General features: G+C 34.8%; 1 protein-coding gene across 1 annotated transcript; it reads right to left on the bottom strand.

Moving 5' to 3' along the window:
* Window positions 1-1,771: 1,771 nt before the first annotated feature.
* Window positions 1,772-3,167, bottom strand: LOC133035087 (F-box protein PP2-B15-like). Its single transcript, XM_061110783.1, has 3 exons — window positions 2,734-3,167; window positions 2,492-2,610; window positions 1,772-2,392 (listed from the first exon to the last, which is right to left on the bottom strand). The coding sequence occupies exons 1-3, from the start codon at window positions 2,983-2,985 to the stop codon at window positions 1,930-1,932; spliced, it is 834 nt and encodes a 277-aa protein (XP_060966766.1). The 5' UTR covers window positions 2,986-3,167; the 3' UTR covers window positions 1,772-1,929.
* Between the last annotated feature and the right edge of the window lie 16,349 nt (window positions 3,168-19,516).

Here is a 19,516-nt window from a genome sequence, read left to right as displayed (position 1 = left end):
TTTTATAAATTAATGTGATTATACAATTTTTTTTCTTCTTCTCTTTATTTAATTCCATACAATATGTTCTAATTTTGCAATTATTGACTGGTCAACTTTAATTGTTATATATGAATTCAAATCAAAATTCTAAAAGTTGAGATTTGAATATGCTCTAGTTGATATGGATGCAAATTGATTTAAGATGAAAGTACTTAGGTTGTTTGTATGATTTTATTAGTTGTTATGCTTAATGCAATATTTGTTATTAAACTTACCATAGAAATAGAAGAAGTTTTCACTTATGTTTATAAGTCTTAACCAGATTATAAACTTCTTAACTCAACTTATTAATTGAATAAGAAGAACAAAAATAGAGTAATTACATTATGAAATAAAATAAAGGATGATTGGAGATCATAATAATTCTTGTCTTTATCATTGTTATTTATTTAAATTTTAATTATTGTTTGTTTCATTTAGCTTTTATCAAACAATTCATCAAATAAAATAAAATAATTAATTGATTTGTAATTGATAATCAATGTTCGAGGAAACGATACTTTATTTATCATAATATTATTTATCTTGATTACGTATACTTTCGTATCAAATTTACCAAACAAAATCTGTTAATTGTCTCTAATTATATGATGTATAAATATACCATTGAACAAACATGTTAAATTTAAAAAATAGTTTTTTGCGGCTAAATTCTCTCAACTATCACTTCACTTGCACTTAATTCTCTAAGCTCAAATTTAGATGGAAAAACCCTCTATTGAACTGCTTGCAAATTTAAGGTGTCACCCATTTTTTACAGAGTTAACTGTCAATATAGACTGCTTATAGGTATACTTTTTACATGTGTCAAATTTATATTGATACACCTAATATTATTATTTTAAAAATATAAAAAATATTTCAAAATTTATAATATTTTTTATTTTGTTAAAATATTTTATTTTTATTTTTTATAATTTTATCTAATTTTAAAATAAATTTTGAAAATAATTTTTAAATAATAATATTAGTTGCACCAATATAAACGTATCATGTGTACAAGAGTGTACACATAAACAGCTCATAATGACAGTTAACTGAATGACACCTTAAATTTACTACTAGTTCAGTAATTTGGAGGGTTTTACCGCTAAAATTCTTGGAGGGTTAAATGTAAGTAAAAGAACACTTGGGAAGATTTAGCCATAAAAAACTCTTTAAAAAATACACTCAATTCTAATTTCTTGGTAACAAATTGTTTTCTTTTTCTTAAAAAAAAAGTCTAGCCTAACTCAAAACCCGACCCAACCCACCTGAACCTAACCCACCAGGACTCGAAACTCGAAAACCCGGTCTTCATACATGTAGGTTCTGTCCCAAGATTTCAAAATCCGAACTCGAAAAACCTAAACCCGAAAACTCGATAACATGGAAAACCCACCCGATGTGCACCTAATGCTTAGCCAACCTCCTCTTCCCAGTGTGCATAATGTTCCACTGCCAAATGTCAAACTAAAAAGTTGGATATACGTACAGCCAAAAAATTAGCAGTACCCTAGTAAATCCTAATGTAATAGCAATATGGTTGATTTTCCCACCCACCCACCCACCGCGCTACAATATGATGAACTTTTCCAATGTCTGGTATGAATGACGCCATAAAGTGAAAAAATGAGCACATATATAATTGATGAAAAACTTTCTAAAAATGGAAATAATGTGAAGAAATTAAGAGGAATATCTGTTCCAATTAATTAATTAGTGAACCTTGAATTTGAACATAAGATCAAGCAACCAAACAAACAACATGGTATTTATTTCAAGAAAATCTTCTTCGAGGTACGTATATATATTTATTTAATTACATCTTATTTTGAAACATTACAATAAAAAAACAATGAAAGAATCAATATCAAAAGAAGAAATAATCAACAACAATATCTTTTGTTAATGCTTAATATTGGGCCTAACTTCAATACCTTCAATAACTAGCCCTGCTTTCAAATGATAACCCTTTGTCTCAGTTAGACTCATCTTCACTTCCTCATCATCATTTTCACCTGTGAAGAACTCTCCTAGTTTAATCTCCACCCAACCGTCGTTTCTTTCACTAATAATCACGTTCTTTTTCTCCTCCACAAACGGTGTCGTTTTCAATGTCTGCTTCATGATTTTTTCTTGCATCTTATTCTTGTCATATCCACTGACACAAACTGTGCCATAAGACACTTGTCGGTTTCCTACATTAACAGATATCTCAAACGGTGCCGTGTCGAGTCCATACGCACGGTTGGAAATGTTAATCACTAGATAAGCTGAGTAGGTTGTGTTACTAGACAGCATTTTGGTTCTAATCTTCCCATGAATCTCAAGCCACGAGATTGTTCTGAGCTCAACCACCTCAGCAAATCTGAACAAAAAAACAAAAATAAAACACCTTATCCATTATTAATAGAATTTTTATCAAATATATTTATATAGAGAAATTCAAAATATAGTACCAACAAACCTTGATTCTTTTACATGTTTCCAGCTCCAATACATTGGTTCATCACCCCATGTTATGAGTAGCTCTCTTGCAGAGAGTAGATAAGACTTTTTGCCAGATGATTTCTCTATTTTGAAGCTCTGATAATAAAATTGGAACATGATGAAAAATTTAAATATTAAGGAATTGCCTTACAAAAAAAAAATAATTAAAGGAATTGGAAATGTCATGTGGGTTTATAATTATTATTTATATGTTATTACCTTTGTGCCTCCATCTAGGAGAAGAGGATTACAGAGATGAAAGTAAAGCTCTTTCTTTGTGTAAAAATCAGAATTAGTAGTAGTTTTGACCAATCTTAAGAGCAGTTGGTGATAATCAGAGGGTAGAAATCTCTCCCAAACCCCATCAGATTCTGCAGCAGAACTAAACGTGGACGACACCGCAGAGGATCGGCACACGTCTAAAGGAGAAGTGAATGACAAAATCGTCGAAACACAGTCTTCTGGTAACATTATTTCTCTCTTTTATAAAAAATTGAAGGAAAAGAAGGAAGAAATATATACACTCTAATAAAGAACAAGCTTACTTGTTAAAATTAATTATCTAGGTCTATGCTTATATATACGTCTTTGTATATATCCAGAGAAATCACAGTTTGCTTGTGGAAATTTTGCTTTTTCATAACTATCAATTAAGGAAGCTATTATATAGTGCTGGGAAAAAGCTAATTTTGTAGTTTTTTTTTTTTAAATATTAGTTTATTTATTATATTTTGCTTGGTAGGTCCTTTCGAAGAGGTGTGCCAGTTGTTCAAATTTTTGTTTGTTTATTTTGCAAGTTGAGAAAGAAATTTAGCTCTTTTCATACAGATGCATTTTGGAAAGAGAAATGGTAAACGACATCAGTTGTGATTATCAGTGCTTAGTAATTTTTTACGTATCAATATTGTTATAGTTTAATTAATTATTGGGTCAAATATCGTTAGCTAATACCAAGAGGATATATGTAGAAGATGGGAAATACCACTAATAACAATACTTTTTTAAAAATTAAGTTAGACCCATAAAATAATATAAAATATCCTTGTCTATATATACTAAGGCCATCTCCAATGGGACACTAAAACATCAAATATAGTGTAGTTTCACACTATATTAATTTATTTCAATGGGACACTAAACTTATCCTCATAAATGACTTTGTCTACACTGTTCTACCAAATTTAGTGGAACACTGTAGACCACACTATTTTTTAAAAAAGAATTTTTAATAATTAAATAATACTTCAAAGAAGAAAAAGTAAATAACTATATATATTTAGTATTAAAATATTGTTATTATATTAATAAAATAACAAAAATATGAAATTTGGTGTAATGGTTGAAATAAAAAAAAAATTAGTGCATGTTTGACATCAAAACTAAAAAATTGGTTTTTGTTTTTAAAAACAGAAAATTGTTTTTAAAAAAAATTTGGCTTGTTTGGCATTGTTTTTTAAAAACAGTTTTCAGAAAACAAAGTTACAAAAAACAAGAATTTTGAAAATAACAAAATGTTGTTTTCTGTGTTAAAAACCAATTCGCTTTTGGTCAATATTGTTTTTAAAAATCACTAACCAAACGTGACTTGTGTTTTAAAAACTTCAAAAACTATTTTTTGTTCTCATTTCTAAAAACAATTTTTTAAAACAAATTAAAACAGAAAACAATACCAAACATCCTCTTAGTGTTGAAATAGTAGTTTTTTGGTGTTGATTTAACACCAAATTTGAATTTCTCCATTGAAGATGCCCTAGCCAAGAACTTGCAAAATATTCTTTTCTATTGTAAAAATAATTACCGCGTACACATGTGAAAAATATAGTACTACTGTGTAAAATTATGCTTACAAAGATGTGCCATAATTTAATATTGTATTTTAAAACCAATATAAACAAATAAAAAATAGAAAAAACTATGTAAAAATAACATCAAAATAACAATAAAAAAAAAACATACAGATAACCAAAAATCAATAACAAATTAATAAGATTACAACATAAAAAAAAGTATTTTCTGTAAATAAAATAAAAAAAAATCATAAAAATATTTTAAATTCCATAAAACTGTTTTTTTGTAATTTTTTTTATTATTTGTATGTTTTTGTGAAACAATCCCTTAAAAAAAAAGTCTAAATTTTGTTTTGGGCCAGATTATGCTTTTAATTTCTTTAATGGGTGGCACCATGACCTCTATAAAATGGAACCATTTTTTTTTCCTTACTATAGCTTTTTCGACAAAATTAATTATCAGCTGACATTTTCTCATTATCTAATTTGGATTGCATATACGGGAGGGAGTTCAGGCTTAATTACTAAAGGATGCTGGCTAGTACGTCCCAATAATCTTGACTTGAGGTTGGTGCTTTGGAAGTTTGAAAATGGGACAGAATTAGACACTTGGATTGGAAGTATCACAAGGCCAGCATATTTGACCCAAAACAAATATTTTATCCATTTAATAATGGAGTTAGGAATTCTTCTAAAAATATATAAGATAAAATAATAATGGATTTTGTATTCCATCATCCGACTCTACAATTTAGAGTTGACATCGTTTTCATATTCTATTTGTTACAATGCAGACTGCACAGAAGTTAGACATTGGTTTTAAAAGGCTTAATTAATATAATACAGCCTCCAATGGACTAATTTTCCAGTCTATGTAGGTATAGCCAACAGAAAAGGAAAATGTAGAATATAAATACATAAATTAAAGGATAAATTATTGCATAAATATTTAATATTATATCTTTATTTTTGGAGATAAAAATATCCAATATTATAATTCTCTTACACATGTTATTATTACTTTCGTTAACTCATAAATAACATAGATGCATTACATTTATTTTTTCAATTTTAAAACTTAATATTCTTAATATCAGAAATTAAATGCTACTTATTTTAATTAAAAAAAACCAATTTTCATAACAATTTTTACATGGTATTGACACTTCAATTCGATAACCATGTTTCATATGTTGCAGTGGTTCACTCAATTATAGTAATTTAGTATTGTATCTCTCTCATTTTTCTTTTGAAATAAGTAACATTTAATTTCTGATATTAAAAATTTTAATTTTTAAAATAAAATAAAGGCTAATTAGTAATTTTTCTCCCTGAACTTTGACATGTAGTAAATCGTGCCCCCTAAACTTTTTTGGCCGTTAAAAATTCCCTCGAACTATTGAGATTGTTAAATTTAAGGACTTTTGTCTAATTTCATTCAATTTTACTGTTTCAGTGATTGTTTATGTACTAAACCATGCTCCCCAGACTTTGATATCTATCAAATCATGCCCCTCAAATTTTGATATGTACTAAATTATGCCCTTTGAACTTTCATCCATATTAGAATTTTTTTATTTAAATTAGACAAGTCCTTAAAATTAACAATCTCAATAGTTCAGAGGGAATTTTTAACGGCCAAAAAAGTTCAGGGGTCACGATTTAGTACATGTCAAAGTTCAGAGGGAAAAATTACTAAAAATAAATAAATAAAATACATTTGAGCCCTCCATGTGTCGATATTTATGAGTTAACGGAAGTGGTAGCAATGGGTGTCAGAGAATTGTAACATTGGGTATTTTCGCCTCCAAAAATAAAGATAAAGTATTTAAGTGTATAAAATCTGAAACATTAAATATTTATACGGCAATTTACCCTAAATAAAAAGTAGCGTTTTTTTCACTTTTACATTTAAACGAGTTTTTATTATGTTTTTCTATTTATAAGGATATACACATATCAAGAACAATCTATATCGCAACTTATATTTACATCGCAACTTAGGAAACAATTACTAAAGTAACCTAAACTATTAAAATAAAAAAAAAAATAGAAAAAAAAAGAAAAAATAATATAGGAAGTCATTCCAAAAAAAAATAAATCACCTTTTCTATTTGTTTATAGATGCTTTGCCTAGATTTGGAAATGTGTCAAAGAAAACCGTGTAAATCTATTTGCTAATACAGTTTGATAAAAAGAAAAGTTTCTTTTAGTTTTAATCTTCTTTTTTCTTTTTCCTTACTATTTTGAATTTTGATCTTATCTATTAACACAATGTGACGCTATTCGTACGAAATTGTTTCGAGGGCTGATGAGGCCATCTACTACAATGCACCTGTTATGGCTCACTTTCTGTTTTTAGGAATTTTACAGGTTAATTTTTTGATTAAGAAATTTTTATATTTATATTTTTTATTTAATTTTTTATTATTTTTATTTATTAGAGTTAAAAAAAAGTAGTTTTTCATTTTTACAGTTAAAAATAGTTTTTTTTTTTTTTTTTTTTGTATTTTCACGTAATTATACATAAAAATCCCTATTACAATTAGCGCTGCAACCTAAATTGCAACAAAAAAAATCGTATAGAAACTCCTATTGCAACTAGCGCTGCAACTATTTTAGATTCCCAAAACCGTAAATTTGAAAAAAAAAATAAAGTATGAGGTAATTCCTTAAAAAAAAAAAAATCTCTCCGAGTTTTGGCTCTTTTTTTAGTTAATTTCCGACCTTTTTTTTCTTTCTTTCTTTTCTCTGTATTTTTCTTTTTTATTTTTTTTAATTCTCTCTTTTATTTATTGTTTCTCAAACTATTTTTTTATTTTTGTATGTATCTTTATATATTAAAAGTGCCTATCTAACGGCAATTCTTGGTTTAACGATGTTGTTTTGTTTCCTCCGTTAACTTTAACAGAATATTCCCAATTAATTTATATTATTTTTTTAACAAAAAAATTATTCAAAAAAACACACATTCCGTTAACATAACATTATTTTATTAAAAAAATACACAGTTAACATCTTAAAAATAACCAATTATGCTAAATATTAGGAGAAGAAAATGAAACAAAAGGAATTAAACGACTAAACCCGTAATTCATTTTCTCTCAGTAATTCGTAATCGTTGAAATTTACAAATCGAGAAAGAAATCCTCTTCTTTATCATCGATTCGATCTTTGATAGGTCAAATCCAAATCAAATCCCCGATTTATCTTTCTCTACAATTTTTTTTCCAAATCTAAAACCCTATACATCGCAATTGCTAATCGTATACGGAAATATAATTAACTACGATTGGCGGCCTCCATAGAGACTTCAAAAGAACGAAGTCATGCTTCTCTATCGGAACGATATTGCCCTTTCCTGTAAGCTTTGCTTTTCATTGTTTACCCTAAAATTGACATATGCGATTTTTGCCGATTTGCGGTTCTTATGCGGATTGTAAGGTTTGTGTTTGTACTTTCCTTTTTCAGATTGCATTCTTAAAAATTTTCTTATTTTTAACTTTACTTAGTTTGTGGTTTGTAGAAATGATGGTATGGAGGATCGTTATAGCATTTTTGATTAGATTTGATAGTCAAGATTACCTTTGATAAATTTTACAAGCACTTCAATGGAAGACAAGGTATGAATTGATACTCATTTATGTTAACCCCAAATCCACTTGAACTTGGGAAACCTAACCCCAAATCTTTGAATTTAGGAGGAGGTTTGTCGTGTGCTTTTCACGGTGGATGTGCATTACACTTTGGTTCCATTGAACATAAGCAATCGTCTTCGGCGGAGCCCCAGCTGATCGCCAACTGCGTTTGTCCGGTTTGTCTTGGTATGTTTTCCTATTTCTACGGGTAGTGTTTTTCAATTGCTTGTTTTGTTTATATTGAAACTTATAACGAGAAATTAACTTCGGAAGAAATAAACAAACAAACATTATGTTTGAATTCATATCCTCATGCTATATTTGGCTTTCATTACGGAGAGACTAGAACAAGGCATGGGTGGAATTCGACAACTATGCGCAATCATTCTTTTCATTGTTCTTGCATTTCGAACCGGACCGATTCTTCTTGTCCGGTAAATGTTTGTTTCACATTTGAGAGTAAAAGTAATTGATCACTATTTCCGCTAAATTGTATAATTGTTGAGCAAATATATATTTAGCTATGCGGATATTATCCGACGACGGCTGAAAAATCAATTTGCAACGTTTGTCAAACGTACGAGAATCTCTGGATGTGTGTGATATGTGGATACCGTTGGCCGTGGAAGGTAATAGATGAATAATATACCAACCATATTGTTATATTGCGAACTCAAATAGAAACACAAGGAAAAAAAAATTATACGTAAAATGATACCTCAACGTCTTTGGAGAGACCCAAAGGGACTCTCTCTATGAACCAAATCTCAATTTCAATTCCTCTCTCATATCTATACCACCTTGTGTCATCTAAGTCTTTTGCCCGTTACTAAAATTTTTTATCCACATACCCCACTCACTTTCATTCTTTTTATTTGTTTGATGTGTGACTCTCTCTCTCTTTCTCCTTTTATTTATTTGCTTGCGTGTGTATATATATATGTGTGTGTGTAAATTTGTTTGTGTTTGTTTCCATTGTGTCATGTAGGTATACGAGAGGGACATGCAATAACACATTGGAAAGAAACGCAACAACGACTTGTTATTCTATTGAATTAGAGATCTAAGCGTGTGTGGGATTACGCGGGAGACAATTATGTTCACGCGTCTTATCCAATCTGGCCCTGATAGAAAATTAGTTCGAACCGAATGCTCATTGTGTTGATGTTAATAATAGGTGTGGAAGCTATGGAACCGGACCAATCCGATGAATTGTGGATTTAGTGAGGCCCTTTTAAGCAGTAGAGTTGGAAAGGCCGTAATGTAGTTATCTTTTATTTTTATTGAATACTTTACTTTGCTTCATTTGCTAAGATTTATTTATTTATTTATTTATTTTTAATATGCTCATTTACCTCAACTTTTGTACGAGATTGTTAATGAGTACAATGATCTCTGCGTCGAGCTTCACCGTAGTTCAATGCTTGTATAGCGAGGAATAGCATCGAGATTCGTTCTTTAGCTTGATTTACAGCGGAATCTATGAGGGGTTTTCTTCCTCCGCGGAGCTTTGATCGGGGTACTCCTTACTCTTTACTTTTCTCTTGTAAAACCTTTTTTCTTTTTCTAAAATAAAAAATAGAATATTGTTTTAGTTGCCTAATTTTTCCACCTACTGGTTGTACTGTTACATGATCTTTTTTTTTTTTTTAAGAGTTGGTTAAGAAAAAAGTGATATTTAGCTTCTCTACGTTCCGCCTATGGCTCGTTCTCCTCCAAATGGGAAGGATTCTAGGTTTCACAAGTGTACTAATTTACTTTTTTTAGTTATAATTTGTGTTGCTTTTTTATGAATAATTTCTAGATTATAGAGTTTATAGACCTTTGAATTTGGGGTAAACTCTATCAAGGTTGTAATTTTTTGTTTACATAAACTTATTGACGAGTTAAATTGACTTATTCTCTACTAATTAGGCCGACCCGACTTTCAAAGGGAGAACCTTGTTCTCCGGTTTCCTCTCATAGGAAAATGCAGTAAGATGGCGCTAATTTACTCGGAAGCTCAAAGTCCCCACACGAAGATTGCCCGTACAAATCTCAATGAATTTCTCGGTAGCCTTGATAATCTCATCACATCTTATTATTTATTATTAATCCATCACAACTTTTCTTGGGAGTATATTTTTTCATAAATAGAAATATATTAAAACTTATTACTAATTATTTTTACAAAAATATAAGTTGTTTGTCCAAAAAATTACGGAGCAATATCAGCCAAAAAATGGAGAATTCAGTTGTATGTAGATCCAAAACGAACAATGAGTTCAAAGTACAATCAATTCACCATCTGCCAAACGCGATGAACCAATAGAAGATTAGGCGGAGAGATTTCACTATACTCTTTTTAGTTTTTCTAATAATATTCCATATATTAAGACTTTTTTTAATACTTTTTTCTTCTATTTTAAGATCGCACATTCACTTTAATTTTTGTTACATAATGTTTGTTTTAAAATTTGCAAAACTTATGACTTGTTCCTCCAAATTTTCTATAAGTAAATAAAAAGTATTATTTAGATATGACTTATATATACCCAAATTTATTTGAATAACAATTTATAATAGCACAAATATTACTTTGATAAAACAAATTATTCGTATGATCATACCTTCACATACAATCTAAATAAGAAAAAATAAAAAATAAAAAATTACCTAAAACTAATATTTACGTGCCTCGGCACGTAACTCCCACCTAGTATATATATATACTAGAAAAAAATTACGTGCAAAGGATGTATAATTAATTTTATATTACGTGCTTTATAATTAAACTAGGCAATATAGCTGCCTTAAATGATAAAATAGAAATCAAAATTTAAAATCTTTCTGATAGTATTTAAAGTTTTGATTCATTAATAGAAATTAGTTTTACAAAAATAGAATAAATTGATTTTATAATTCAAATAAATATGAGGTCAATATAAATTATTTAAATATTTTTAATAGATTTCAAAAAAAAATATTTTTAATAGACTTTTATTGTGAGATTTAAATTATTATCATAAATAATTTTAATTAACATATATTAAGTCCAGTTTACTTTAATAATTTTTTTTTCTTTGCCTTAATTAACAATAAAAAAAAAACATATCAAACAAACTGTAATAAAAAAACCAGTATTCTTAGATGTGATGTAACGCCCTAATGCTAAGGCACGCTACAGTGCTTTTCAATAATTATGCAATCTTTGCTAATCAAAGAAATTTCTCGAAAAACGTGTCAAATTAAAACTTTTGCATTAAATACCAAACTTTGTAATTTAATAAAATATTTACAAGTGCCGGGATCCCGATTTTTAAAACTTTACAAACTTTACTTTTTAAGCATACAATCCAAAATATACGGTTACAGTTCGCATACGGCCCGTTTGCAAAAAATACAACTCCCGAGATGTCCGAGACCGAACAACTCCAGGCCGCGCCGCGCGACATGTACAATCTCACCCGAGCTCGGAGTTCACTCCCAGTTCGGCCTTCGCCTTTCCTTTACCTACACATGGAAGCAACCGTGAGTCAACGGAAACACTCGAAGAAATGCATATAACATATCATATAATTTAGACACCTTAAATAGGCGCCCATACACCTATTTACTGAGAGCTTAATGTATAGTATGAACGTTCAATACCGGGGTACAACCACTATACCACATACACATCGTACCTCACCATGCGAGTGTTGGTAAGGTTTATCCGTCCCGAGTAACACTGAGTGATGTACCACACACCTTAGCATTTTCCTATGCCTGTGTTGGTATCACTGTATCGTACTCAAATTAACAACAATCACTGTACCAATACACTCCATAACTTATTCATACAAGTGTTGGTAGTGTTTAACATAATTCAAGCATGCATACATAAAGACATATACATACATTCAGATAATCACATCATACATTATACACAGTTCTTTTTACCGTTTTCCGAGATTCAAGTGTACTTTGGCCAGAGCTCCGAACGGAATTCACGTGCTAGATGGATGCCACTAATCACAATAATGGTAAAACGGAGATGAGTGACTCGCTAAATCACTTTCCGGGACTTAAAACTAGAAACTAAAGTTTCCTATCAATAACCACTCATGGCAATACCCTAAATATCTCGAAAATCGCCAAAACTAGTGGTTCTGAAAATCCCCCGAACAGGGTAGAGCGGTTTCCCAACCGTATCCGTTGCCCGGGTCACCAACTAGGTCGGCCAGCGTTGGTACGGATACCACCCGAAGCCGGAATTCGAATTCATCCGTCGGGAACCAAAAATTATCCCCCTTGATTCAATTCAATCCCAAACTTTACCAAACTCTCGAGTATACCTATACAATGCATACACAATGATTTCCGGTGTTAAAAGGTAATTCACGGAATAAACCATTACAACTCAAGTTGCCATTAATGAGTAAAGCTTTGAACTTTAAACCTAAAATTGCATAAAAACCATCTACACCATTAAAACCAAATACTAGGACTTAGAATCAACTCAACTAAACCACTAAAATTCGAACTGTAAACACTTTGAAATCTAACATGACCACTTACTTCCAAAATCACATGCTCAAACTAAGTAAAAGCTCAAAATTAACATAAGCAAGAGTTCTAGGAGCTTACCTTAGATAAAATCACTTTGAATCCTAGCTTAGATTCATGAAATGGAAGAAAATTCGTGTTTGATCCTTGGTTTGCCTCGTAGAATAGAAAGAGAGAGAGAGTTCCGACAGGAAATGCTTTCCTTTCTTTTTCTTTGATTTTCCAAATTGGGAAAAGGATTAACTAACCCTTGGCTTAAAATTAAAATGCTAGGTGTCACACACTCATGGCAGCCACCTCAACCACCATTAATAAAAGACTAAAATGCCACTTGAGCTTAAACTAGGTATTTCTTTGAAACTAGAAGGGTAAATGGTCAATTTCCATAACCCCCGCTCAATCCCGATAATTTATTTTCTCTAAAATATTCCCCACTATGAAATAGGGTTCTAAACTTACCCATGTGATCGAGTCAGCCATCCATCGCATTTTCCGTTGTCATGCCGAGCAAAATTACAAAATTAACATATTTCACATATAAGCTAAATAATACCCTACAGAGTTTAATAAAATCTCCAGAATTGAGAAACTATAACTCTAATATTTATTTCTAAATATTCGGGTCCACATTCAAAATTAATTCACAAATGATAATAAAATAATAAAATAATAAAAATTAGTGATAATAGCCTATTATAATACACATTCACTAAAGCGGTCATTAATACAATTATCCCCGTCATAATAGGATTTCGTCCCCAGAAATCTAACCTAAAGATAGTTCACGGATGTTGAGTCCTCATATCGACTCCAATTCCCGTGGCTTCTTCCACTCCATCGTTCCTCTGCTGCAGCACCTTAACGATTGCAATAGTCTTGTTGCGAAGAACTTTTCTTTCTTTTCCTATCCAAAATGGGCCAATTGGTCAGCTCTTCATAGGACCAAATTAAGTCCGTTGTAGTTCAAGCTGGCTTCATAACTCAAGACATGAGTCGAGGTTCGACACGTATTTCCTTAACATAGAGATGTGAAATACGTCATGAACGATTGATAATGCCGGTGGTAAGGCTAGCCGTACTGCTACCTCGCCCGACCTTCTCGAGTATACGAAATGGCCCAATGAACCTCCAGGGCTTAACTTACCCTTCTTCCGAAGCGCCATGGGAATACCCTTCATTAAGGTGAAAGCTTCATGAGAGAAAACATGTTCCCCCGCTGAAATGTGACATCTCTCGCGCTTCGGATCGGCATACTTTTCTGCTGCTTTCGAGAAGCAAGCATCCGTGCCTTGATTTTATCAATAGCTTCATTGGTCCTTTGCACTAATTCCGCAGACCCCGGGTATTTCCTTTCTCTTTGTCTCGTCCCAATGAATAGGAGAACGACATTTTCTACCATATAACATCTCATAGGGAGCCATCCTGTGTACTTTAATTGCTTGTAACCGTTGTTGTAGGAGAACTCAATTAAAGGCAAATACTTACTCCATGAACCCTCAAAGTCCATGACAATGCACGAGCTCTCAACGCTAGGTCTTCCAAAATCACGGATAGTTCTTTAGAAGTGACCATCGATGCGAGGAGTGAAAGGTCGTACTAAACTTTAACTTGGTACCCATAGCCTTCGAAGACTCACCCAAAGAAATTTCGATGTGAACTTTGGATCCCTACTGTTGACACGATAGATTTAGGGGCTCCATGGAGACGAACTATCTCCTTCACATACAATTCGACATCTTGTTCCCACCGAGTAGGTAACTTTCACTGCAGAAAGTGAGCCGACTTTGTAAATCTATCCATAATGGCCCGTATGCGAATCATACATCCCCGTAGTTCTAGGTAACCCGATTACAAAGTCCATTGCGATGTCCTCCCACTTCCATTCTCGGAAGGATTAAAGGGTCGCAATAACTCGTAGGCCTCTCGATGTTCAAATTTCAGTAACCATCTGGCAGCGGAGTTAAACACTTGGACACATAGTCCACTACATCTCTTTTCATCCCATACCACCGAAGTAGGGTTTCAAATCTTGATACATCTTGGTGGTTCCGGATGTAACGAATAAGGCGTGGTGTGAGCTTCATCAAGTATCTCTTTCTTAAGCTCATCAACACTAGGAACACAAACTCGAGCTTTATATAACAACATTCCAACTCGCCGAGATTGAAAAATCCTTAGTAACCGACTCCGTCACTACTTCATCTCGAACTTTAACTAGCTCGGGATCTTCAGTTGTGCCTTTCGATTCTTTCCAACGGTCCAGTTGGAGTGTTAAATTATGTAATTTCCAGGCCACGAACTCAATTTTACCGCACTAACCATTTTGAGGCTAGTTGAGGAGCTATCATAACCGTAGTATACACTTGACCGGACCTTTTACGCTCGAACGCGTCGCCACCACATTAGCTTTCCCTAGGTGATACAAGATGTTCGCAATCGTAGTCTTTAACTGTTCCAACCACCTTCTCTCGCCTCATATTTAAATCTTCACGGGTGAAAAAGTATTTAAGACTTTTATGATCCGTATAAATCTCACACTTTTCACCATAAAGATAATGTCGCCAAATCTTTAAAGCAAAAACCACGACAGCGAGTTCCAAATCATGAGTTAGTGCAACGTCAGCTCATAATCCTTCGGTTGACGAGAGGCATAAGCTATGACTACGTCAGACACATCGAACACATCCCGGACCACATCCGCGATGCATCACAATAAACAATAAATTTCTCTCGATACCGATGGCAAAGCTAACACCGAGCCGTTATCAAACGCCGTTTCCAACTCTGAAAGCTTGACTCACATATACGACCACACGAAATCTCCGATTTTTCTTGGTCAATTCGGTTAGGGGCATAGAAAGTTTAGAAAATCCTTCGACGAAACGTCGATAATACCCCCTCGCTAACCCGAGAAAACTTCGAATTTACATCCCCCGAGACTTGGGCCTCGGCTACTAATTCTTCATCGATTCTATCTTGTTTGGATCAACCATAATTCCATTTTTTCCCAACAATATGACCCGGAAAGGACACCTCGGACAACCGTAATTCGCACTTTTTGAACTTGGCATACGACTTGTGATCCCTAAGTCGTCGTAACACCATTCGAAGATGATGCTCGTGCTCCTCTTCTCATTGAGAGTATACAAGAATGTCATCGATAAACACTATAACGCCGGTTATCGAGGAAATCCTGAACACCACATATTCATGAGATCCATAAAAAATTTGCCGCAGGAGCATTGGTCAATCCGACGACATTACCGAAACTCATAGTGCCCATATCTCGTTCTAAAGCGGTCTTCGGTATGTCCTCCTCCCGGGTCCCCGAGTTGGTGATAACCCGTATCGTAAATCAATCTTTGAAAACAACATCTTTTCTCCCCGAAGTGATCGAACGGATCATCGATCCTAGGCAACGGGTACTTGTTCTTAATCGTCTCGTCGACTTGTTTAGTTCTAGATAATCAATACACATTCTCGATGGAACCATCTTTCTTTTTCACAAAAGAAGCCGAGCTCCCCAGGCGATACGCGGGTCAAATAAACCCAATATCAAGCATCCCACAAGAAGTTGTAACTTAAGCTCCTTGAGTTCCGCCGGAGCCATCCTATATGGAGCTTTAGAAACGGTGTTCGACTCTGTGCCAAATCAATTTAAAATCAATCTCTCGGCACGAGCGCAATCCCGGCAATTCCTGTGAAAACACATCAAGAAAATCTTTCACTCACCCGGACTACCTCGTGACCCAAATGTTTCGAGTCTGCTGAGTCAAATACTACCGCTAGAAATCCTACACAACCATTGTATAGTAAATCCCTAGCTCTCGACACAGAAATAACTGGATCGAGACCCACCGAGCCGTCCGACATAAACAAATGGATCTTCACCTTCCGCCGAAAAGTCACCATTTTACGCCTACAATCTATCTTGGCCGAATACTTGGATAGAAAATCCATTCCCCGTATAATATCAAACTCGATTAATTTCAATTCTATAGATCGAGGTACTCGAATTCCCTATCACCGATCCTAATCGGCATAGACCTAATGCGCCTATTAGAGATAACCAATTCCGTAGGCATTAGGGTTCCAAACCCTCTTTCTAAAATTTCACAAGGCCTACCCAAAAGATCAATCACCCTTGTAAACCCACATATGAACGTGTAGCTCCCGAGTCAAATAATACTGTAAATAACAAGTTGTTGACGGGAAGGCCGACTGTCCACCAAATAATTTGTTTTTCAGGACCGGCCGTGCGGCATCGCCCGGGTGATGGCAAACACACGACAGCGAGACCGGAGTTTCACCTCGGTTTTCGGCTCCTCTTTCTTTGCCTCTGGGGGCAATCTTTCTTGAAATGCCCCACCATGCCACACGAGGAAGCATGTCTTAGGTTACACTCTCCCGGATGATGTTTAACCTTTGCACCTTGGACACTCGAGGATAAGAGTAACTCGACGTCCTCCTCTGCCTTGGTTCCCACGGAACCGCGTTGCGCTGCCCCGAGCCACCGGAAAGGCCGGAACAACTTTTTCTTTTCTCGCTCAATCTATGGAGTCACCACCATCCCTACCATAAACCAGTGAGTAGGGAACGGTTGGGGGTTCCACCAACACTCGAGTCATCCGGGGCTCCTCACGAAGAAATTTTCTTGCACCCTCGGCTCTCGAAGCCTTCTCTACCATATCTTGCATACGTGGTTGCTTCGGTAGTGGTAATAACCGGATCATGTCGGATTTCAGCACTCAAACCCGCTAAGTATTTTTCTTTCTCATGCGAAGTCCGTGGGCACAATTCCTGCTGCCCTAACGCAATTTAGCCAACCGATCGAATTTCGTTGTGTACTGGGTGAAGTGACATACCCTCGATCGCGAACTAGATCGGTTGAACTCTTTCCGCTTTGCCTTGCAATCGCGAGCCGCTTCATTGTAATATTTGGAGTTAAATAACTCCCCTAAATTCCTCCCGAGTGTCATCGGCGTGACGTCCGAGTGAGGGTTATCAATTCCCACCACACGAGGGCATCTTCCTGAAACGGAAAGTGGCGCGAGTCACCCGATCATTTCCAGCCACTCCCATGAAGTTGAGAATACGCTCAATCATTGAAAGCCATTGCTCGGCCTTCATCACATCGGGGCCTCCCGAGGAAACCTTTGGAGGTGCACATTTCGAAATCTTTCGTACAACGGTTCCATACGGTTGCCAACAACAAAGACCCCGATACGCATGCGCTTGCCGGCTAGGGCACCCAGCGCGGCCTGAACTTCGAGGAGGCACGGCGAGAGGACCACTGGCCGCCTCAACTTTCCGAATCTCTTCATCTTCTGTGGCACGCGATTCTATCTTGCATCTCCGCAAATCTTCGCTCCCAATCGTGAGTGAGCTTCGAGAGTGGATTTACAGGCGACCACCCCGAGCTCAGCGCTGCCACGGCGCCTGTCGCGCCGCGACCACGAGGATTTTGAGGATTCCCTGACGCCATGTCCGGTCTACGGCCATGCCACCACTGACTTCTTGTATTTCGCGGGCGTCCATTTAATAGGACTTAGCCTCGTGCCCGAATCCATGTGAAGCTGCCAGTTAAAAGCTGACGATCAAAATTAACACCGCTCTTAATAACTAAAAGGCAACACACTTTCTTTTCTTTTAAAGAAATATATTTAATTCAAATCTAATATGCTTCCTAACATGCTTTCACATCACACTTATTTAAAATACTAAACGAAGTACGGGGTTCTTGAGCAAGTGAACAAGAGCTTTTACGATGAAGATTGTACATGTCATAGCAAGCTTCGGTAGACAAACACGGCGGCTCGATACCCCAAAATTGTAACGCCTAATGCTAAGGCACGCTACGGTGCTTTTCAATAATTATGCAATTCACTTTGCTAATCAAAGAAATTTCTCGAAAAACGTGTCAAATTAAAACTTTTGCATTAAATACCAAACTTTGTAATTTAATAAAATATTTACAAGTGCCGGGATCCCGATTTTTAAAACTTTACAAACTTTACTTTTTAAGCATACAATCCAAAATATACAGATTTATGTCGCACAAATAAGTTTCAAAATACAACTCCTGCATGTCCCAGAGACCAGAACACTCCAAGTGCGCTACCAAGCGCATTTATGTAAGGGCAATCTCACCCAGAGCTCGGGTGTTCACTCACAGTTCGAAACTTCGCCTTTCCTTTACCTACACATGGAAGCAGTAAACCGTGAGTCAACGGACTCCGATAAGAAATGCATATAACATATCATATAATTTCCGAGCTGTAAATAGGCGCCCATACACCTATTTACGAGCTTGCTAACAAATGAGTATGAACGTTCAATACTGTGGTACAACCACTTTATACCACATACACATCGTACCTCACTCGGCATTTGTACGAGTGTTGGTAAGAGTTTATCCCGATCACCGAGTAACAACAACGAGTGATGTACCACACACCTTAGCATTTTTCCTATGCATGTTGGTATCAGCATGCTCATCGTACTCAAATTAACAACAATCATCTTTGTACCAATACACTCCATAACTTATTCATACAAGTGTTGGTAGTGTTTAACATAATGTGAAGCATGCATACATAAAGACATATACATACATTGAGATAATCACATCATACATTATACACGAGCTTCTTACTCCGTTTCCGAATTCAAGTGTGTTGTGCCAGGCCTGAGGAACGCGAATTCACGTGCTAGATGGATGCCCTAATCACAATAATGGTAAAACAGATGAGTGACTCATTGAAATCACTTTCCTAGGACTTAAAACGCCCAGAAACTAAAGTTTCCACTATCGATAAACCTCATGGCAATACCTTTAAATATCTCAAAATTGGCCAAAACTAGGGATTCGGAAAATCCCCCACGATGTGTAGATCGGCTCAGAGTTCCGCATCCGGCCATCCGGTCTGGTCACCAACCTGTAAGTCGTCGGCCTTGGTACGTACCACCTGCATCCGGAACCACGATTATTCATCTGCTGGGAACCAAAAATTATCCCCCTTGATTCAATTCAATCCCAAACTTTACCAA

The sequence above is a fragment of the Cannabis sativa genome, chromosome 2 (assembly GCF_029168945.1).
Source record: "Cannabis sativa cultivar Pink pepper isolate KNU-18-1 chromosome 2, ASM2916894v1, whole genome shotgun sequence".
Lineage (NCBI taxonomy): Eukaryota > Viridiplantae > Streptophyta > Magnoliopsida > Rosales > Cannabaceae > Cannabis > Cannabis sativa.
Note: the sequence above shows the minus strand (reverse complement) of the source record. Positions and strands in the feature narration are given on the sequence as shown.